This window comes from Alexandromys fortis, unplaced genomic scaffold (assembly GCF_014885135.2).
Source record: "Alexandromys fortis isolate MF-2015 unplaced genomic scaffold, M_Fortis_MF-2015_v1.1 scaffold_77, whole genome shotgun sequence".
NCBI classification, from domain to species: Eukaryota; Metazoa; Chordata; class Mammalia; order Rodentia; family Cricetidae; genus Alexandromys; species Alexandromys fortis.
Genome location: NW_026067967.1, coordinates 7029882 through 7052755, shown reverse-complemented (window position 1 = coordinate 7052755; position 22874 = coordinate 7029882). Strand labels below are relative to the sequence as shown.

Here is a 22874-nt window from a genome sequence, read left to right as displayed (position 1 = left end):
AGACAGACAGACAGACAGACAAAGAGGAGGGAGGGGAGAAAAGGTCAGTTTGATTGTTGACTGGTTTGTAGTCATTTTACTTTTAATTAAACTTTTATTGAATTTATTAATTCATTATTTATTGCGGTGTGTATATGGGTCTGTGTGGCATAGCACACACATGGCGTTGGGAGCAGTGAGACCCCAGATCCTGAATTTCTTGTAATCCCCTGGTCTGAGTGCCTACAGCTGCTCTGAGCACGAGACCTTCAGGAGTTCCTGATGGCAGGAGAGTGGTTTCTGGTGGGTTTGGCTGGGGCGTGGCTATCTCTATATAATCTGCCCCTGAACACAATAAAGGGGGCATTCTTGGGGAATTCAAGGATGACCCGTGTCGCTGTCTCTCTGTCTGTCTGTGTCTGTGTATTTTAACCTCCAGCCCCCTTGCCCGGAGCTCGGTAACTGGGTGCCAGCACACAGAGCGCAGACACGGGGCTTGGTGCGCAGCACACATGAAGGTCAGTTCCTTCTCCTCTCCTTCCAAATGTGAGACACTGGGATTGACCTCAGGTTGCCAGGCTTGTGGCAAAGCACCTTTTCTCACTGAGCCGTGTAGGTTTTTTGTTTTGCTTATTTATTTTTACTGTTTTAACTGTATGTGGGTGGTATTTATAAGTGAGTGTGGGTCACTGGAGTGGCCCTGGCAGGTAGCTGTCCCGGCAACTGAGTTTTGATCATTTTTCTATGTCAACAAATAGAGTCTATGTTTAGATCATGTTGGGCAGATGGCAGATTTTCTCCCATCCACACGGATACTCAGTTCTCCCCTGAAGCACATGCTGCCAGTCATCATTAGGTTTTCACTATCCGAGCCCCCCACCTAGTAGGAGGTGTTGGGGGAGGAGGGATGGACTCACAACAGAACCCTGGGAAGGCATCCCCAGCTTGGAAAAGTGGTCCCGGGCAGGTTGGAAGGTCTCCTGCTGAGAAAAGAAGATTCCCAGATGCTGGAGGACCAGGGAGCCCAAGGATGAGAGCCCAAAGAGCTTTGGCTGTCCTGCAGCCAGGTCAAGCCAGAGCTTGGCTCTCCCTTCGACCTCTCCGCTTCATGCTGAACCCCTGCTGTCCCTGTAGGCAGCTCAGATGCCTTCCAAGCCCACTTAGTCCTCCAGCTGTGAGGCCTGTGATCAGCTGCAAACAAACTCTTGAGCACGGAACCTCCCTCACCCCTGACAGCTTCCTGAGTTGACGGCCCGCGTCTCCTCTCCTCCCACAGCAGAGGTTTTAACTAACTGTCCCCATGTTTCCCACGGACCCAGCACCCAGAACCTCGGGGATGCCCAAGCAGTCGGGCATGACAAATACGCATGCATATGAGCCCCGTTATACAGATGGACAACTGGAGACGCAATAGTGCAATTTGCCCTCACCTCCAGAGCAAAGGTGGCCCTCGGAGCAAGAGTGGCCCCGGTTCTGAGTTTGATTTCACAGGCAGAGCTTCCTCCAGGCCAGCCCAATGGGAGGGGTGGGGTGGGAGCTGGGTCCTGAGAACCAGCTGGCTAGAGAGACTTGAAGTTGGGAGGGCCAAGTTCAGGGAAAGCGCAGCTGTGGAGGGACCAATCTGTTTATTATGCTTGGTCTGTACTCCAAACAGAGCTGATGGATGGAGCCCCTCCAGCTCTATAAACAGCTCAGCCCTCCCTCCTTCCCTCCAGCCCTCTCTGTTCTCAGCACAGCTGTTTCTAGGGAGACAGAGGTGGCTGTGGGGTGGAGAAACGGGATGAGAAGACAGGGCGGACAAAGATAAGAGTATCCTCAAGGCGAGGGGAGCCGGAGGACAACAGAAGCCGGCCAGAGGGCACACTTATGGCGCTATTGCTGCCCCTGAATAGTCTGCGTCCCGCCACCCACTGCCTCTGTCCTCTCTGGATCCCCTGGGCCTGTCTGAAGGCTGGATTTAAATCCAAGAGTTCATAAGTACTGGAGGGCAGAGTCCATTAATTTGGGAAATCTTTTCTGAGCTCACATTCCCGGGGGACACACAGAGGACTCTGGGTAGGAATTTTTTCCCCAGGGCTCTTGATCTGATGATGGGTCAGACAGAAACCCAGTGCTAGAGCTGAGGGGTCCATGGAGATACAGACGGCAGGAGGAAGGAACCCAGGCCGTCTCCTCGGAGGAGGTGGTCCAGTCAGACAGAGGCAGCAGGAGTTTGTGGTTGGGTCAGGATGGGGGGGGAGACCTGCTGGGGGAGGGGAGAGCCTGGGGCTGTGAGGGTCAGATGCTAGGGTCACCAATAGCCAAGGTCATCAGCTCGTTGCTGGGCGTGGTAGTGCACACCTGCCATCCCTGTACGTGGGAGGAGGAGGCAGGATGATGATGGGGAGCTCACAGTCATTCTCAGTGACATAGTCAATCCAAGGTCCACCTGGACCACAGGATACCGTGACTCAAAAACCAAAGAACAAGACGCAGGAGAGATAGCTACAGTGGGTAAAAGCATTTGCTGCCAAGCCCGATGATCTGGGTCCGAGCCTCCACATCTACAGTGGTAGGAGAGAACTGATCTTCACAAGTTGTATTCTGACCGCCATGCACATGGGCTCAGACGCAAATAAACAAGACATAACAAAACCCAATAAGAAAAAACTCACTGGCTTCAGAGAGGGAAGAACCTGGTTTAAGTCTCACCTCTCGAACCTCAAGATACAATAGGAATCTCTTCAAGCCCTGTAGGAAGAAGGTCCATCGACTGCTCAGCCTGGGCTTAGCTGGATGGTCCACAGAGATGGTGACACCTGAGAGGAACTGTCACTACCTCCCAGGGGCGTGGAGGCTGTCTGGAAGACAAGGGGGTTTGCGTGGGCAGCTGACCAGGACCCTGGGTCTGGTGGAGTGAGATGGTGAGGCATCTGGAAGGGTGGGGTACAGGGTCCATGGAGGAGTGGGGCACCCTAAGAGCACACTGAACTGGGTGGGTTGAGCTTGACACCCCAGGTGCCTGTGACATAGCACACGAGGGGCCCCCCTCTCCTAGAACTGGCTGAAAGTTCAGTAAACCGGATGTTCTGATGACCTAGTTGGCAGCTGTGTTCACATTTCCCTGAAAACAGGAATCTCTGTCCCACTGGGGATCTCGGCCAGGTGAGCAGGCTCCCCTGTTTGCCAGGAAAGGGAGTCAGGGCCCTGGTGGGGTCCTGTTGGAGGCAAGGCCCACAGGTACCACAGAACCCAGCCAATACAATGGCCTGGTCCAACTATGCCTTCACGGATCCCATGCAGTGTGCCTTCCCGAGCCCAGGGCTGTCCTATGAAACAGCGGTGTCTTCTCAGGGGTGTGAGAGTGCGGACCGAGGTTGCGCGGGAGAGGCTGGAGGCAGAGAAGTTACTGAAGGAATCTTCAGGAGAAGGCAAGGCTGTCTATCCAGGTCCCAGTGGCCACTTTGGCTGTGGGATTGCTTCCAGATGCTTGGAGGGCGGGGGAAAAAGGCTGGGATGGAAGAGGGGCGGGCTGGGGAGGAAGACACAGAGGCCAGTGCCTGAGTGTTGCTGTACTGAATTGGGCCCGAGAGACCAGCTAATGTGCCACAAGCCAAGTAAAGAGACGGAGGCAGCCATTGTTGTTCACCCTCCAGATTCTGAACCCACTTCTCACTTGACCACCTCCCTACCGCTGCCCGTGGTGAAGCAGATCCTCCCTTCCTCAAAACTTTCTTGGTTCCAAGTTCAATCTGACTCTGCATCTTGATGGCTTGCTGACTAAACTCTCCCTGGGTTCCCCAGTCCCTAGGAGACTGTAACCCTCTAGACCTCAGTTGGGAGGGACAGATGGGACTTCATCTGGAGGTGGCTGGAGAAAGAGGACCTGAGGGAGGAGAGAACTTCATGGATGGGGTGAAGGAGGCCAAGGGTGAGGTGGACGGCTGTGGTGACCGGGGACAAAGACATGACTCTAAAAAGTATGCAGATCTTATATAAGGAGGCCTTGGGAGACCTCAGCTAAGACAGGGTGGGGTGGGCTGAGGAATGGATGGAGGGGATCTGCCATAGAGAGCTGGGAAAGGCGGGATGGGAGAGTGTACAAGGCTCTGCCACTGGCTTTAAGATGGTGAGGGAGAGCCTTTCTCTGTACCCATCCTCCTCCAAATCTTTAAACAAAGGCGGGAGGGGGGGCTGGGGACACAGGCACATGGCTGCAGAGTCATTACTTCCCGAGAGTTGGGGTGGGGCGAAGGTGACGTTGGATGTGGCAGGGTTATGAAGGAGGCTGAGGAGCAGGGTGGAGCCAGCTGAGAGAGTCAGTGTCCCCCGAGGTGCCTCACAAGGAAGTGCACGCCACGGCCTGGGGTATCCGAAGTAAGCAGACTGGCAGGCCACAGTTTCTCCAAAATTATACTTTAATACATTCATGTGAGTTATACAAAGAGCCGGTCCCAGGGCCTGGCAGCGGCCAGCCCTGGGAGGTGACAGCAGCAAGACAAAATGTCTTCAGAGCTCAGGCACCGGGGCCGTGCGTTGGCCTCCAGGCCGAGTGCTGTGTGCAGTAGCACCTAGACCCCACTGGCTGCGCCGGTGGGGATGCTAGCCCTAGACTGCCCATCCATTCTCTGAGCCTTTAACCCTCTCTGGGCCCAGTTTCCTCATCTGTAAAGGGGGGCAGAGAGAATGGTGTTTCTATCTTCCTGTACGTTACCGAGCATGCTTGCAGACTGCGGGCCAAGGCACAGCGAAACTGATGAAGCAGGTTCTAGGATTGGGTCCAAGGCTCCCTTTTCTCCCTGCAGCCCACGAGAATGAGTGGGGAGCCTGAGGGGGTCTTGCTCCTTATTTTCCATGCCTGGTGAGGACAGGCGTGACAGCTGGCACCGTGAGTCAGGAACCACACAGGTGACCCTGCTGGGCACCTAGCTCAGGGCCTTGGGCGTGCGAAGCCAACGCTCTACCACTACCAGCAAGAGTCCAGCTGGCCTTCTCCCGTTCCTCCCACAGTTCCTGCCGCTGGTTTGTGCGACCCTGAGCAAGCCCATAAACTTTGTTTTCCTTTTCTGTTTAGTGGTGGGGGTTACACTCGATAGTGTCAAACCCCAAGGCATGCAGGATGGAGGGAGAGTGGGATTGTGGGGGCAAGATGAGAAAGGGAGACTCATACTGGCGTGCAAATGAGGAGCCCTGAGGCAGAGAAGCAGAAGGTCTGTGGGTGCCTGTCTGAGAAGAAGGAGTCTGCAGCAAGGATGCTCGGATCCTGATTAGGGTAGGGCCACTTCCGGTCCACTTGACCGCCTGCAGGCACTGCGCTGGCAAGGAATAGGTCCTGGAGACGGGAGGACGAAGATTTGATTCGTTTTTTGGCTTTGGCATCTCTCTCAGCCACAGACTCTTAAAGGAACCTTGTTTTCTTCTTGCATATAAGGCAGATAACACAGAAACCTCCAAGAGTTGGCTTGGATTTGCCTCTGCAGCTGCTAAGCTGAGTGCAAAATAGAACCAGATAGCCAAGGCTCTCTCTCCCTCTTGGCTCAGAAGCCAGGGTGGAGCTCGGATGGAAGGAGGCCTGAGCAGGGGGCTGGGAATCCAGGCAGCACTGGGGTCAGTGTCTGTAACAGGAGAGCCCACTGGGGTGAAGGGCTTGTCCAGGGCAGGACACAGACCGACCTGGGTCTGGCTGGAAGTCCACGCTGGTTCAGCTGAAACATCAGAATCAGGCGCAGGAGTCCAGATTCAAGACCTTTGCGGGAGGTTCTGGCTCTCTCTTCCGGTCACAAGTTCTTCATTTGCAGAGACTGAAAGTCATTATCGGCAGACGCGACGGAGCTCTGTGTGGAAGTGGCTCAGACAAACCATCTCTCGGGTTGGGCTCTCCATGACCAGCTGGGGACTGCAGGTCTGGGGGCTCAGGCCCACCACATTGCGTGGTCACTGGCTCTGTGACAGTCTCTCTTGCCAGAGGACAGGGTCTGGCCTGAAGCAGATGCTCAGTGGAAAGCTGTTGGTACGCTCTGTTCTGTAAACTGCCACAGCTGGACCACATACACAGCCTAGGAAGCAACTACCTGTTTATGCGGTGGGATTCAGGATGCTGAGCCCCTGGTCACTGTGTAACCTGAGTCAGACCCCCAGCTTCTCTGCCCCTCTGGCTACCACACCGAGAAAGATCCCTCAGGCTTTGTATTGTTGACTGAACTTCTGCCTGCGGAGGAAGCAGCAGGTGGCCAGCGTGGTGAGGACGATGGCAGAGGCCAGTGTGAAGGTGAGGATGATGATGAGGTTGATGTTCTTGAACCCACCCTTCCCACAATCCTCGGGACTCACACGGCTCAGGGGCACCTCCTCCTGGGAGTCAAAGCGGCAGGTGAGGTCTCGAGTAGCGTCCACGTCTACCCGTCCCTGGTGTAGCTGAGCTGCCAGCCAGCCATTGCCGCAGCAGCTGAGCGGATTTCCCTGCAGGTACAGGCGCCGGAGGCTAGTCTCCAGGCCACCCATGGCATTGCCTGGCAAGAGGCTGAAGCTGTTGTTCCGCAGATCTAGCACCTCCAGGGACACAGCCTGTGTCCAGGCAGGCAGGTGACTGAGGCGGTTCTCGGAAAGGTTAAGGAGCTTGAGGTGGCGGAAACATGGCAGGTCCACCTTCAAGACGTTCAGCCCATTGCCCTGAAGTTCCAGTACCTCCAAGGATGCCTCTAGGCCCACCAAGGCTCCAGTGGCCACATCCAGGCCAGGGTTGTCAGAGAGGTCCAGCTCAGTAAGTGGGGTGTGGAGGAAGCTGCCGGCCCTGAGCATCTCCATTGAGTTCCCTGCCATGTTCAGAACACGGAGAGTGGGGATCCCAGAGAAATCCACACAGCCTGGGGGACCTGGTTCTGCTCGGCCCCCACAGGGACTGACCTGATTTCCCCCTAGGTTGAGTCTCTGCAGGCTGGCTAGGCTGGCAAAGGTATAGGGTGGCAGTTCGTGCAGGGCATTGTCCTGCAGGAGCAATGTCTTCAGGGACCCCAGGGCTTTGGTGCCCAGTTCCAATGCTTCCAGCACATTGTGGCTCAAGTCCAAAAGCACCAGGCAGGGCAGGGAGCCCACATGCCGGGCCTCAAAGGATTGCAGGCAGTTTCGGCTGAGGTTGAGGAAGCGCAGGGAGATCAGATGTTCAAGAAAGCTGGCAGGAACCAGATCGATCTCATTGTAACTCAGATCTAGGTTCAGGAGCTGGGAGAGGGGTTTGGTGCTGGTGTTCCGGCTGGGGTTGGACAGTAGAGAGGCTGACCAGCCCTCAGAGGGTGCATGGAGGTCCTCACTGTCCTGGGGCAACCCGGCAGGGAGCCGGATGAGGTTGTTGGATACATTTAGGTAGCTAAGTCTTGGGAATGAGGCCAGGTCAGGAAAGTGGAGCAGCTTGTTCTCCCGAAGGTCGAGCCAGGCCAGCTGGAACTGGGCCTGGGGTTCCGGGGCCGTCTGGAATGCCTCGATACTGTTGCAGCTCAGGTCAAGTACCTGTAGCTGTTGGAGGCTGAAGTCCGAGATGCAGGTGAGGGAATTCCTGGAGAGATTGAGGTGGGTTAAGTGGGGCACGGCCTTGAAAGCACCGTCCTCGATGTCCATCAGTATGTTGCTGTGGAGGTCCAGCTGCTCCAGGGCTGGCGTGCCCCGGAAGGTGTGGCGTGCCAGGCGAGTGAGGCTGTTCTCTGCCAGGGAGAGAGTGCGCAGGCTCGGGGCCTCACCCAACAGCCGCTCCACCAGACTGTCATACAGACTGTTCCCGGACAGGTCCAGGGAGACTAGAAGGGGCAAGCGGCCCAGACTGCCGCTGTTCAGTGCCACACTCATGGCGAGCTGGTTGTGGGCTAGGTTGAGGTGTTCTAGGTGTGGCAGGGCCTGGAAGACTCCTGGCTGGAGGAAGCTGATCTCGTTGACGCTTAAGTCCAGGTGACGAAGTGCCGTGTAGAAGCCCAAGGGGGAGACCAGGATACTCTGTAGCCTGTTGCCAGACAAGGAGAGAGCTCGGATGTCCAGTGAGAGCACAGAGGGGACCTGAAGGAGGCCAAGGCCCTGGCACAAGGCCTCCTTGTTCACCTAGAGAGAGCAAAGGTAGCAGAGAAGTTGGCATTAATAGGAGCAAGACAGTAGAACAGGACAGACAGTGTTCTCTAGGAAAGATGGCTACTATCTCCAAGCTGGGGGGTGGTGGTAGTTTGAATGTAATTGGTCCCATAAGCATATAGGGAGTGGCACTATCAGGGGGTGTGACTTTGTTGGAGGAAGTGTGCCACTGTGAAGTTGGGCTTTGAGGTCTCATATGCTCAAGTCATGCCCAGTGTCTCAGACTACTTCCTGTTGCCTTTGCGTCAAGAGGTAAGAACTCTCAGCTCCTGCTCCAGCACCACATCTGCCTGCACGCTGCCGTGCTCCCTGCCATGATGATAATGGACTGAACCTCTGAAACTGTGAGCTGCCACCCCAGTTAAATGCTTTCCTTTGTAAGAGTTTCCGTGGTCGTGGTGTCTCTTCACAGCAATAGAAACCCTAACTAAGACAAGGGCCTTCCCACGGACTCCCAGGATGCCAGAGCCTCTTCTTCACCCAGACAATGACACCAGCCTTCTCTCTGGCCCTGACTCTGGCAGTCTAGTGGGTGCTGGGCAGGAGGAAGGTAGTAGACAGAAATAGTAGGCGAATCTAAGAATAGATACGTGCTGATTATTGTCCTGCTATATGGGAAACTAAGCTAAGCTCCGCTCAGAGTGATCCAGAGCCAAGAAGCAACATGGCCACAGCTTCCAGGTCCACAGCTGGGTCGTGGCCACATCCCAGATAAAGTCCCAGCATTGGGCTGGGAAATCCTGCAGGGTGTTCCACCAGCTGCTTTGATTTGGTCCACCCAGCCTCAGATCTCATTCCTCTTATGACCTGGAGTAGGCTCTGGCCACAATACTTTCTACAGCTGCTACCTCTTCCCTATCGGTGGCCCCACTTCTGGTGGCCTGCTCCAGCACAGAACCCTGAAGGTGGCAGGAATGCGAAGACTGAGCATGGGAAAGGAATGCCAGGGCCCAACCAGCACTATCTGATGATAGCTGAGTGGCTGCTACCAAGCCACATCAACCCTCCAGTTCCTTACCCCAAATTAACTGTCGTTCCTAGCACCTACTTTATATATCAGGGTTTTCTGACTGGTCACCCTGTCAACTACAGCCCCAGGTATAGGGGCAATCTGATGGAATTACACATTTTTATCAAAGCCCAGGTAGGAGAGGATAAGGGAGTCTCCGGGATCACCCAGATGGTATGGAAAGAGCTGGGATTTGAACATGGGTCTTTCTGCCACGCTTGTTCTTCCACAAAGCACGTCTTTAAGGGTCATATGTAAATGCATACCTCTATCTAGTCCCAGATTGTCACTCTAGGTCCCCCATTCCTCCCTAGCAAATAGTGGGACTTCTCCAACCAGCCCCTGCCCCCAGCCTGTCTCCACCGACCGCCCCAACCACTGAACTACCCACAGGCTAAATGCCCAGAAACGGCTCAAAACCCACTTTGTCTACGGTATGCGTGGCCTTAGCATGGAGCGGAATCCATCAGGACTCTGCCCAAGTCCAGTCTGCTTGCGGTGATTATACGTAGCCACTCCTCCCACACTCTTCCACACCCATCTCTGGACACGTGTGGATCAGATCTGTATGAGACTTCCTCGCGGAGAACCCAACACCTCCAACTGTGTTCTCCCTATGGCCTGGTACCCCTAAACAAAGGCCAAGTGGGGAGCTGCAGTCAGTAAGCTTGGAGCAGAGAAGGACTCCATTGATGGACATGGATGTCTTGGACCTGGCCCTCAGAAGGGCTCTGGAAATGTCTTTGATGAATGAGTTGCAGACATCTGTGTTTAAGTAAAGGGCTGGGGCCTTGATCCAATCAATGCTGGGGTGGTGGGGGGGAGGAAGAGCTAATCCGGATATTCAGATTAAAGCCACGGAGGACATCAGAGCAAAGGGAACCAGCCCACCTGCTATCCATATGCCAAAGTCAAGGCCTGCCCTGGTAGTGACTTGCCTGGGCCCTACAGGGATCCAGTGGTTGAGGTAGCCAGGAAGAAACACAAGTCTGTGACCCCTGCCTGGTCTAGCTCTGAGGCTCCTCCTGATGACCCCGAGGTGAGGGGCAAGGCAAGGCACTGTCTGGCCATGGGCACTGGTGTGAACACCTTCTGTGTAAAGTACCTTGATTAGCCTTACACTTCCAGGAAAAGCTGCCAAATGAGATTCTAAGAGACTCAACAATACTCCTCGCCCACAGAAATTAGATACCTATTTGCCACCTCGTGTACAGGAGCACCCTGATGTAAGCAGCAGCAGAATGACCCATTGCGATCATGAATTTCTTTTTGTGTAAGCTGAGTTCTCAACACCCAGGTACCCAGGCTGGCTGGACAACACAACCATGCACAATTTCCCCTTCATTTGCAGTGCACACGCCACACTCCCCCATGCCAGCCCACACCCACATACCCTGCCTTCTGGATGACCAAAAGCTCTCCAGGACACCAGCTCCAGAGGAACCAAGGCAGGAGCTGATGTAGCCTGAGACTGTCTATCAGGTACTGCAGAGGCCCAGGGAGCACCTGCGGCAGGAGGATCCTTGAATCCCATCTCAGTATCCTTTCTCCCCTTAACTCCAAGCTCTGATGGGCTGCCAGGAGTCTCTGGTGCAGAGATGATAGGGGACGGGCCTTGGCTATGGTTTAGCATCCCTGCTCACACTGCAGTATCAAACACTGTTCTGCTTTCTTCCTGATGGGGAAAAGGACATGCCTTCCAACTCCTCTTCCCATCCACATGCACAGGAGGAACCTGTGTAAGGAGAAGCACTGGCCATGAACCGTGCAGGCGGAGCTGGATTTGAATTGAGACCCTGTCACTTCTATTCTCAGGGCCACAAGTCTTCTCTGCTGCTGTGTGCATACAGGACTTTTCTGTGATGGTTCAGAAAGTCCTTTCCTGTCTATCATAGCAGGCTTCTCAAGGCATCTCTGCCCCGAGCCCTCTATCTGCTGGGTCAAAACCCTTCACCATCTAGGGCCTCAGTCCTCCAAGTCCCTGGACATAGGGTGATGTCTGAAGCCTTTACTGCTGTTATCCTTGGTTGTAAGACTCGTAAGAGGCTTCCAAAAAAGAAGTGGTAGCCACCGCAGGGCACACAGACCCCAGGAAAGGGCTGCTGGCATTTCTGGCCTCTGTAAGCAGCTGTGATTCTGTGCCCAAGTGCAGCTGGTGGTGGCCTCTCCTATCTCAAGTCTGCTTCACAAATGTCCTAGAGCAGTGGCTCCAGCCTTCCTAATGCTGCGACCTTTAATACAGTCTCTCATGGTGCAATGACCCCCAACCATAAACTCATTTTTGTTGCTATTTCCTAACTATAATTTTGCTACCGTTATGAATCATAATGTAAATATCTGATTTGCAGAGACCCCTTCGGGGGTCATGACCCGCAGGTTGAGGAACATTGACCTAAAGGGTCATTTCCTTGTCCTTCACAGGGTCACAATGTCTTTAGCATCTGTCCGGCTTGGAATAGGAAAAGAACAGAAATAGGTCAAGTCTGCCCTCTGTCCCAGAGGGGCTCTTGGTCTACCGGGTAAGATAACCTTGGGCCATGCACCCAGCACCCCACATCCTCAGTCTGCTCAGCATGGAGGTGGGTGGAAGGACATGAAGCCGGAAGAGGAGCAGCCGAAGGAGTTGGCCAGCAATGCCAGGGGAGGCTTTCTGGGCAAGATGGCATTTGACCTGGCTATACTGAGTGAGGGAATTCTAACCGGCAGGCAGGCCAAGTCCAGGAGCCCAGCTGGGAAGGGGATCTGTGCCCAGGAGAATCAGTACAGGGGAGCCTTTCCCAGTTTGTCTCTTCCCCAGCACCTTTCCCCCAGTAGCTCCCAGAAGATGGGGAACAGAGAGCCGGGGGTGGGTGTCCCTCTGTCCCTAGTCTAATGATCTTGGTTAGGTCACCTAACCTCCCCCAAACCTGTGTTCCTTGTATAAAAAAGGAACAAGAGAGTTGGGTAAGCAGGCTTCTGAACAGTCTAGGATATGTTCAACAAATACCAAGGCAAAACTCGCACCTTTCCTAGGTCCTCCAACCTTTGCTCCTGCGCTGGGCTGTGGGACACCCTTCACCCAGCAAGGATGGGACAGGCACCCTTACTCTGCCTGCATGGTGTCTTACCGTCCTGCAGGGCAATTGGTCCCGGTGCTGAGAGATAGCCAGGCCCAGAGTCAGCATGGCCGGGAGTAGCAGGATCTGATGGCTCATGGCTCTGCCTATGGAGGAGAGGAAAGAGGAATAGTGAGGCCACTGCTCCCTGCACTACCGGCAGCACCCACTTGCCCTCCCTCGAAGATTCTAGACCAGAGCTAAGAGCAAGAGGCATACGGGCTTTGCGACTCAGGGTAGCTGAAAGTAGTGGTGTCCAGAACTTTCGGGGCCGGGGTAGGGAGCCAGGGATTGGGACTTTGAGGCCAAGCTGAGTCTTTACTCAGAGGAAGCAAAACTTTTAAAGCAATGCATGACTTGTCTGCTTTGGGTTTACCTAAGGCCCACCCGAGGCCGTTGAGATAGCTCAGGGCTAAAGGCACTTGCCAGTGAGCCTAAGTGGATTGAGTTTGGTCTTGGGACCCCCACGTGAGAGGAGAAAACTGGCCCCTGGACTTCACTAATCTCTACACATGTACCCGCTCCCTTCAAATCAAGAAAATGTAATTAAAAAAAATTATAAAGGTCAACCTACTAGAAGAAAATTAAGAATGCTAAAATTAGGGGTGTTCAAGATGAAAAGGGACCCTAGGGTAGGGTTGGCTGGAGGAAAACCTCAATTCAGTTTCCCCCCCAGGCCCCAGGCAGGCCCCAAGCCCAGACTCATAGGCTCCAGATGGAAGGCCTCACGCTCCCTCATTTTGACCTTTTTCTTTCGGTTGGAATTCTCAGACTTTGTCATTGTTCGTCATTGTTCGGAGTTGGCCAGGGCACTAACAGGAAGCCCCACCCCAGCGCACTGCCAGCCCTCTACTTTCACTGACCACTGCCGTGTAAGCAGGGTGGGGGCCCACGGGGACCCCAGAGGCCCTCAGCAGGGGTGAATCCCTGAGCCACGTGCTGAGGAGACAGATCAGCCGATTTATCTGATTAATTAACGAATGAATGAATCCAGTTGCGCCCATGCTGGATGTCACCTCACATCTAGCTCTGTGCTGGGAAACAGTCATGAGCGTGTGCTGAAGAGATCACAGCCGGCTCACAAGAAGGGACCACGGGACTCAGAGCTGAACACCTGGCAGCTCCCTCCTCTCCGGTAGGTGCCTGCTGAGTGACCCTATACAGGTCCTATCACATCTCTGACCTTATTCCCGGAGGTAGATGACAACCACGTCAAGTTCTGCTGAGGATAAACGGGACATAGTCTATGGGAGTGTCACAGCTTATCAGACCTCCGCTGTCCAACCTGACAATTACCAACTCTTTCAGTCCCCACAAGGACTTGGTTCCGTTTTTCTTACACTTCTCATCTTATAGAAGAGGGGAAAAACCAAACAAATGACAAAAACCAAACCAAACCAAAACAAAACCAGGGCTCAGAGAGGCTGAGCCATACACACACCTAAGGCATCACAGCTAAGGGGAAGGTTACCTTCCGGGTCTGTGCTACCTCTACACTTGAAGGTCTCCACAGAGGGAGCTCAGTGTAAGAGCTACCTCTCTGAGGGTGGCCTTGGGAGATTGGCAGGCCTTCGTGGTGTTAGGACCCACCAGCCATGAAGGCTGCTCTGCCTTCATCTTGCTGAGACACACAATGGCCCGGCCAGCGTGGCCCTTTTAACTCTCCTTCCTGGCTCCCCCAGGGCCCAACCCTGCCCCACAACACTCTCCTTTCACTGCAGGTTGTGAGTTCACAGGAAATTTTGTTCTTTTGGTTCAAAAGCAGTCCCCACCTGCTTTTGAACATTAGCATACTCAGAACTAAATGAAAACCCCTGGCCTTCATCTCTGGCTTCTTATCATCATACCCCCCCACCCCAACTCTCTGGGTCTTGAATACGTGTATTTCCTTTGGACCTCTGGGTACCTTTCAGTGCCCGAGCCTTGCCTTCTTTTGTTCCCCCTATGGCTGAATACCTACCTCCCCACCTCACAGAGTGTGCCTTGGATGTCATGTTCTCCGGGAAGCCATTCCTGGTTCCCCAGGTCTGTGTTCTTCAGACTCTTACAGTTGTTGAGCTTTGGACAACACAGTGTGGAGCACGGAGCTCACCCCAATATGCTCCCCAGCCCGTGAAAGGAAAGCACCCCAGACGGCACACCAGCATTTGAGTTTCCAATGCAGAAAATGTGGGTGAGAGGAAGTCCCCCAACTCCCTGTGTCCCCTTGCCCCAGTCCTTCCATATCCTACCAGGTTCAAAGTTGCCGACCTTCAGTGCAACAGCCAACTATACTTTCTGAGTTCTCGCTTCCCTCCACTACGGGACAACCAGCTCCATACATGGCGGTCAGCAATGCTTCAAAATCACCCGGCAGATCTCAGGAGTCACTTTGAAATCTCCAGGAGCATCCAGGTTTCACTCTCTCTCCCGTCAGCTCCTCCTACCACCTCCTCACCCCCAACAACTCCTCAGTCACACCCCAGTACCTTCACTGCCTGCCTGGGGCTCTGCCTTGTGCTCCCTCTACCCAGAATGCTCTTGCTAGGGCTCCACTGTGTTGTAGTTCCCCAACGCCCATCTGTTTCGTTCCTCAAGTAGATGCTCACTAAAGTTCTCTCGAGAAACAAGCGGCTGACCGAGGGCAGAAGTTCTGCTGCCAAAAGGATACCAGGACCCAGGAGCTCCCACAGCAGACCTGGGGTTAAGGAGGAGATGCCCAGGGGTTCCATTGCTCCCCCCCACCCCGTCAAATCCTGTTCTGCCCTAGCGTGAGGTTCTGCACGTCTAGAAGGGACAGCCCCCACTGCACCACAGAACTATGGTAGAAAGAAGCCATGGCTGTGCCTTTCCTCTTCAGCCTCTCACAGGGAGGACCAGGGGCATTAGAATCCAGGCTCACAGTCCAGCTCCACCACTAGCTAGTCTGAGTCCCCCAGGGCAAGTTCTTTCACCTCTCCTACCTGGGCAATCAGTCTGCTGTCGGCGGCACACACCAGTTCCCATTGCACCACTGTCCACCCTTAGCCCAGGTGGGAAGTACCAGGACACCACAGTGTCCTTCCCAGATGGTACAGGGACCAATAGGGCTGAGCATCCCGGGCGAGGTACACTAGGAACAGAAGTCTGCAGGCACGTGACTGCATTCTGACGTGGAGAAGTGTTAAAGACTCTCTGTGTACGTGCTTGTGTGTGTCTCTGTGCGTGACAGAGAGAGAAAAGGACAGATAGAGATAATACCCGACTCTGCAAGGAGGTTACACGTTTTCCTAAGCCCTTGACTGATCTCAGGTCTTTTCATCCTCATAACCACCAAGTGAGGGAGTTACTGCAATTCCTATGTACAGATCAGAAGATTGAGGCACAGGAAGGCGAAGTGCCTGATCCCCAGCCCCTAGATGTGGGGCAGGGGACTCACACAGATCTACAGACCCTTCCTGCTGTGTGGTCTCTAGCGGCACGGACCCCACTGGCCCCCGGAGCACAGGAGATTCGGAGAAATGACTTACCCAAAGTCACTTGTACAGTAAATAGAAGAGTGGGGGCCAGAATCCAGCCCCTCTGTCTCCAAAGGAGCTGCCAAGACTTCTCTCCAGCACACTGGGCGGTAGTGCTCTGGTCTGCTCTGACCTACTGGTAGAGGGGGCCTGGGAGGGCAGCTTCGAGACTCACGGGGCAGTGAATCACTAGGGCAGCCCCGTTCTGGAGCCATCCCACAGCTCAGGGGAATCAGACCTTAACCCAAAGGAATGTGGCTTTGATGCGGAATGTCAGGGTGGAGGTGGAGCGGGGATGCCTCCCATCTATCACTCACAAAGTAGGCCTGCTTCTAGTCTCTCCAAAGAGCGCTGGGGTATCCCCTCCAAAGACAGCTGTGGTGCTCTGGAGAGTCCATGTCCGCCTCGGGAAGACTTGAATTCAAACCCTGCTCTGCTAGCTCCACTGTGTGCTCCTAGGCACGTCCAGGACTTCCGACCTTGATTGTCCCAGCTGTCAAATGGGACCACCCATCTGAGCCCTTCCGGGGGAGATCGACTAAGACCTGGGTCCGGCCCAGGTTCCCGAGTCTCTGCCGCTGTCCGCCGCCCCTACCTGGCTCAGCGCCGCCGCCGCCTGGCTCCTTGGCACATCGTTTGCGCAGCCCGCCGGGGTCCAGCCCGCCGAGCCCCGGCCACTGCAGCGCCGCTCTCGCCGGCCGCGAGGGGGCGGCGCCCGCCCTTTAAATCGCCCTCCCCGCCCTGCCACGCCCCCTTGGGGGGACTCCGAGCAGCGGGGTCCTAACGCCGCCTCTCCAGATGTGGGACATCTGGGAACGGAGTCTGCATCCATCCCCTCTGACCTGGAACTGCCCGGCCCACACTAGGGTTGGAAGAACCCCGGCAGGGAGGAGGAAAACGAAGGAACCTAGGCTTCTGGGGCAGCCGCACGTGCAGCCGTGGGCCCGCGAGGCCCGGGGTCAGGGAGTCCGAGGTCCGCGGAGGAAATCCTGGCGCCGCTACACCCGGGCGGCGGCCACCCAGAAGTGACTGACAACCGCTGGCACGGAAGGAAGTGACCCTTCTTTGGCCCTGGGACGGCCCTGAGGGGGGTTCCCCGTACCTCAGCTCTCCGGTCTTTAAGTCATCTCCGAGCCTATCAAAGTTCCCAGCTAACTGATGGAGAAACTGAGGCTGGGAGTTGCGGGGTGGGCGGCAGGGGTGATATGACCGTAAATATATGTGAAAAAAACAATTAGCTAAGGCTAGCCAGGCCCCCATGTATAGTTGGGGGACCCGAGGCTCGGGAAGGTTAAATTGCATATCGAGTCTTAGGACTTCCTCAAAGAGATACTTGGCCCTTCTCAGTCACTGGCGCCACACCCTGCCTGGAACACCCTGGAAAGACAGGTGTTCTTGAGAGGAGAATGTTGCCACTATCCTCCAGGCCTGGCTCCTCAGTCACAATGTTCTCCCTGATGGTCACAGCGCTGGGAGAACGTCCACCCCATCCTAACAGCGTGAAAAGGAGTAGCGGCAAGTCTCATGGTGCCCAGAGTCCTGACTCAGCCTGAGGTCAAGCAAAGCTTCGCGAAGGAGGCAGCCCCTGTCGCTATGAGAAGTGGGGTCGGCTGGGGCTGCAGGTGAAGGATGCAGTAAGGTCAGGCAGAGTAGGCAAGCTTCCGGTTCCCCCTCTCACCGCCCAGCCACCTCGGGGTTCCCAGAGTCCGGCTCATCCCTCCGCACTTCTCTGTACTATCTAGTCAGACTGAACTCAGTCTCTCTCTGTAACGCGGGGATGTCAAGAGCTGCATTTTGGTTGTGGTGCCGGGATGGGAAGAAAGGAACTGTAGGCTGGGGCCAGCACCCAGGGGGCTTTAGAGAATGCCCCTCCTCTGCAGCGTCCATCAGGCGGACACCAGGTTCGTGTCTCTGGGGTCTCGGTTAGAGGAAGGGGCTTCGTGGCTACTCTGCAGAGTGAGCAGAACAGGGATGGACAAAGAGATTCAGGCAGGCTGGGGCTCTCCCTGCCTGCTCACCTCTTAGGGCCTGAGGCTGTCTTGCTTGCCCTAGAGCTTCGCTTAAGGTGGGGGCAGGGCGGGACTGGCCTCACGGCTACAGGATGAGCGGCTGCTTCCCTTGTGCCCCCAGAGTCTGCGGTTGTGGTTAGGAAGCACATAAAGTTCTGCCTTATCGTACTCAGTGCCCGGATGGGGCTCCCCAAGAGGTAAGAGATACAGGGGCAGCCAAGCATGGCCACCGCTATAGAGGTCTCTTGGGCTTGAGGACCAAGCCGGAACTCTTCAGCCCCATCTTGAGCTGTCATGCTGTGTGACTCGGGGAAGGCAGCTTGCTGTGGAGCGAGACAATGGTTGTGCTGCCTGGGAGACGTCATAAAACATAAAACATAAGACGGCCTTGGTTAGAAACCCAGTGAGGAGCCTGACCCCCTTCCCTGTTGGGAAATAAAATTTCTCAGCTGCCTCTCTTGTGGACAGATGTGAGGCTGAGGAGGGAGAATAAGGAGGTGGATTGATCCAGAGGTGTAAAGGGTCTCATCCAGGAGGCAGAGCTGGAGTCTGCAGGGGAGAGAGGCCAGAATCTAAGCAGGGTCTGATTTACAAGATCACCGTGGGGGTGCTTTATTCTAAGGCCCATGGAGAACAGTTTCCTTCCAGAAAAAAACCCAGAAGCCGGGTGTTCTCAGTATGGTCATCAGGTGGCAGGTCAGACACCAGCTTAGCTGTTTTAATGGAAATGCTTCCATCTTGACATTTCTTATCCTGGGCCCTTATTGCTCACACTCTGAGAGTGTGTCTCTCAGGCACTGAGTCTTGCTCAAGGCTCCTTGGGAGGGTTTTGCTCAGGCAGGCTGACACTTGAGGACACATAGTGATCCAGAAAGCCAGTGGATGATGTCTATAGCTTGTGGGACTTGGAACAGAGGGCTAGACCTCTCTGGCTTCCTGTTTAACAACTGATTAGAGTGAGAAGGAGCATGAGAACACGGCTCCCTAATTTAGCTTCCATCGCTCTAGGCTGAGCACCCGCTCTGGGCCAGTCATCCTTATTTGGTGTCCCAGAGTAACAATGGCTACAAATGGCTACAGTGTCTTTATTCCCACTCACTGGCAAGTGAGGCTCGGAGAGACCTAGTAACTGTCTCAAGCCATAAACTTGGGGGTCAGCAACTAATCCCGGACTTCCTTTCTACACCAGAATCTCGGGCTCAGCGTTGGCTGTCTTCATTCTGTGCCCCTGCCCAGCACCCATATGGGCTCCTGGGAGTCAGGGAGTTCCCCATCAGCTGATATCAGGGCCTTGACTGCTGGAGCAGAACCCTGGCTTCCCCAGTTCTTCCCCTATTTATCTTCCCTTAAACACAGAGGGCACTGACCACACCCGCTGAGGAGCGTGGCTCTGAGCATGGCTCTTGGAGGGACAATAAGAAAGTCCAGTCATTGCAGCTAGATGTCAGATGTCTCAGAGAAGGGAGTTTGAAGCCGAAAGCCAATGCTGAGGAGCCAGGGAAGCAAGCCCACACAGGGACCAGGTGTGTCGTAGGCACTGGGGAGTTGAAATGAGGTCAGGGTAGGTGCCTTTCTGGAGTTCTCTTCTTGACTGGTCATCACGCTTCTTTTCAGGACTGGCTTAGGGGTTCTGGCCATAACCATCCAATGGGCAGGGCAGGGCATCTTGAAGCCTGCAGGCCGTTGAGCCTGGCTGACCCCAGAGGGCTGGATTTCTGTGCTTAGTGGAATATGTGGTAGTCAGACATCCATGCAGGGGTCGGAGGAGTGTTGAGGCTTGGTTTCCCTCCGCTCTTCCACAGGGGCTCCAGGTTCTGAGTCCCTGCAGTGAGCACCTTGACTAAGCCCCCTGCAGGCTCCCCAGGCCCCCAGGGAGTGGCGAGGTGCCAAGTGAAAACTTTTAAGACAAACATGAAACTCCAAGCGCATCTGTGCTGAGCCAAGGACCGTGAAACCACAATACTGCGGCTGGGGACTGCTGGGAACTGGGGGGGACCCAGCTCACAGGCTTCCCGGTTAACCATTTGAAGGTCAGGTCCCTGGGTGTTTCTCGATCATGAGGGTGTTATAGCATGGGAACTGGGCTCCACATGGAGGAGAGGGGAATGGGACATACCCAGCTCAGCATCCTTATTGTAGACTCAAGATCAGCTTCTGTAGGATGGAGCCCAGTTTCAGGGGTGGTGGGGGCCTGATGACATTAGGGAAAGAGATGGCATAGGATTGGGTCGGTCTGGCTGGTAGTATCATCTTCTTCATGGGACAGCCTGAGTTCTGCGGGTGATGGGAGGAAGGGATTCCCAGCAGGGAGGAAGGACCTGGGAGGCCTGATATGGGGAAAGCTATAACAGGGAGACATTGCCCTTCAGGCTCCATGCATCCAGCAACTGGGAGAGCGGCTGTGGCAAAGTTCTCACAGTGGGCACCTTGTCCTGGCAGCTTCTTGAGGCTCTTTCCCAAGATGGAGACTAGATGCCAGGCTCCTGTTTGCCGTAGTCTTCAGGCTCCATCTTCCTCAGAGCCTAGAAGTCTCACACTCGGCAGAGCCTCTTGGAAACTGGCTCCCATGAGCCAGGCTGGTCACCACAGATAGGTTCGTCTTCCCACACTTCAGAGAATGCCACCTGCCTCCTCTCCCAGGTCAGTAAGTGGGAACACAGCCCGTGGTCACACGGGGAAGAGTCCAATGGTCTCAACCCAGCCTGCTCTCTTTGATCTACTTCATACTGGACATGGGGCTTCCAGACTCACACTGCAGCCTCTTCAGAGAAGGTAGATTCCTGCTCCCCACTTCATGAGAGTTCTTGATACTCGTTAAAGTAGATTGCTTCTCCCCCCACCCCCACCGGGAGTCTGGTTCTGCAGGCTGGAGTGAACCCTAGAATCTGCACCTCCACTTAAGCCTGGTGGTGTTGAGGTTGCTGGTCTATGGACTGCCCTCTGAGAGGCACCCAGACTAAGATGGCTTTAGCTGTGTGATGGGGGACAGTGGGCAATGGGGCAAAGGGACAATGGGGAGACGCTGCAAGTGCCCCACCCCTTATTCCTACAGCCAGGCAGCCTTCACCTGTGAGGCAGAGGTGACGCAAGGAAGGGACGGAGCATACAGCCTGCTTACAAGATCACTGGTCTTCCTTGCTAGGGGTGGTTCCAAGCTGGGAAGGGAAGGTTGGGCTAGGTAGTTTTTGATTATAGCCCAGACAGGTTTATAAATCATCATTACCATCATCACCATCATCACCACCATCATCACCACCATCATCACCACCATTACCATCATCACCACCACCATCATCATCACCACCAACATCATCACCACCAACATCATCATCATCACCATCTTCATCACCATCATCTCCATTTTGAAGGTGACATGTGCTGGTGGTAAGTGACCAGCTCAAGATCACAGAACCAGGAGTTAACAAGCAGATCCAGCCTCCTGTGCTGTGCCATGAATCCGCCCAACCCCACGACAGTCCTTAAAATGTCACATAGGCATGCAGCATCACCAGCCCCTCAAGCTCATAGGAATGCCCTGAAAAGCCTTCTCGGGGCTCAGTGGAAAAAGTGCTTTCTGATCCAGTGTGAAGAATGAGTTTGGATCCCCAGAACCGAAGTTGGGTGTGGTGGCAACACTTCTAATTTTAGGGCTGGGCTGGGCTGGCATTGGGAGTTAGGGGATGGAGGAAGCTAAGAGACAGGTTAATCCCTGGAGCTCACTGGCTAGCTAGTCTAGCTGAATCAGTGAGCTCCATGCTTAGCAAGAGACCTTGTCTCTAAAATGAATAAATAAAGAAGGTGGAGAGTGACTGAGGAACCAACCCAACCTTGACCTTTGGCCTTCACACACACAGGCAAGCATGTGTGTGCACCCAGACAAACATGTACACACATCTACATCACACAGAAGAGAGATAAGTCACATAATCACCACACATGGATACACACCCTGCACAAATCCAACACAAATGCACACGACTTGGGCAGGACACACCACAAACATACAAGGAACACACATAATGCATGCTCACACAGGAGATATGGAATGCAAAACGTGGCTCACATCTTATGTGTACAGAGGGATAAAATGCTCCAACTCCCCCAACCGCTGGACTGTACACCAGGGACATGGAGAAAAGCCTCTCGTCTATGTGCACAGACACACACATACGCAGACACACAGGCACACTTCTACATGCAGTGTGCACAGTTCATAGGAACTGGGCTGCATTTTCAGGCCCACAAGATTTTCTCAGTGTTAGACCATACATGAACCAGATACCTTTTACTGGGGCTGATTCCTGGGGTACAAGAAGGAACGGGGTAGACAGACGAGTTTTGACATCAAACTGCCGCAGTCTTGGGGATCCCGTGACTAATCCAGGCAGATACAAGGAGGCTGGACTGTGTCCGTGGACACTGGACCTCCCGAAGCCATTCTCTTCCAGATCTGAAAGTCTAGATGTGGTTATTAGGCCTGAAGGACTTCTGCTCTCCTCCTCTTCCAGGCTAAGTGACTCCTGTCTTCCTGCTATGTCACTCCTCTGTGTGGCAGGCAGGCAGGTAGGACACCAGGGCTTGATGTTTCAACTCCATTTTCCAGAACAAACTTGACCTTGTCCAAGTGGGTCTCAGGTCTGCCCAGCCTTCTTGGCAGTCTGTCTGTGCTGCCTGCTGCCAGACACAGATCCTGCAGGAGGAACTTTCTAGACAGTTCTCCTCCCTGTGTATTTTTCCACCAGTAAGGACAGAGCCCTCATTCCCAGCCCCTTCCTAGCCAGACCTAGAAAAGAGTCCACTGCTCCCCTGTCTCCCACTGCCGCCTCTGGCTGTTCAAAGCCTTCAGACCAGCGCCACCCTGGATGAACTCTGTCCCCAGCTCCTCACCCACGGGTCTGCACCCTTGCCTCTGTCTTCTCTTACTCCCCACCTCCTCTCTGAACCTGGAACCTTTCCCCAGAATGGCTTTCTAGTCCAGGGTCCCTGTGGCAGTCATGGACGAGGCCACCCGCCGCGTGAAGATTCATGATGGCACTGGGGGTGGGGCTCACACCACCCTTTCCATTTTCCTGTCTCTGCTCACACCACCCTCCAAATCACACACCCACACATGTCCTCTGTCCCTCTCTCCTTCCTGCTCTCTCTAACCCGCCTGGTTATCTCCACCAAAAGCCCTCCCTGTCACCCCTCTTTCCTCTCCAGCTCCCCCTTCTCAGCT

General features: G+C 54.6%; 1 protein-coding gene across 5 annotated transcripts; it reads right to left on the bottom strand.

Annotated features, from left to right (window-relative positions):
• Window positions 1-4358: 4358 nt before the first annotated feature.
• Window positions 4359-22134, bottom strand: Lrrc32 (leucine rich repeat containing 32). 5 transcript variants are annotated; one of them, XM_050154547.1, is made up of 3 exons: window positions 21939-22134; window positions 12184-12278; window positions 4359-8040 (listed from the first exon to the last, which is right to left on the bottom strand). In XM_050154547.1, exons 2-3 carry the CDS (start codon window positions 12268-12270, stop codon window positions 6136-6138), a joined length of 1992 nt encoding a protein of 663 aa, XP_050010504.1. In that variant the 5' UTR covers window positions 12271-12278; window positions 21939-22134; the 3' UTR covers window positions 4359-6135. The 5 variants fall into 5 exon arrangements, with proteins under 5 accessions (XP_050010504.1, XP_050010502.1, XP_050010503.1 ...); XM_050154545.1 differs by lacking the exon at window positions 21939-22134 and adding an exon at window positions 16243-16376; XM_050154546.1 differs by lacking the exon at window positions 21939-22134 and adding an exon at window positions 15660-16208.
• Window positions 22135-22874: the final 740 nt, after the last annotated feature.

Excerpts from the sequence above, each read along its gene's own strand:
- Lrrc32 (XM_050154543.1), bottom strand. The coding sequence starts at position 15,156 with ATGGGAACTGGTGTGTGCCGCCGACAGCAGACTGATTGCCCAG. Across the intron at positions 12,279-15,113 it reads ACAGCAGACTGATTGCCCAG|GCAGAGCCATGAGCCATCAG; the intron begins GTAGGAGAGGTG and ends TCTCCTCCATAG. Across the intron at positions 8,041-12,183 it reads ACCAATTGCCCTGCAGGACG|GTGAACAAGGAGGCCTTGTG; the intron begins GTAAGACACCAT and ends TGCTCTCTCTAG.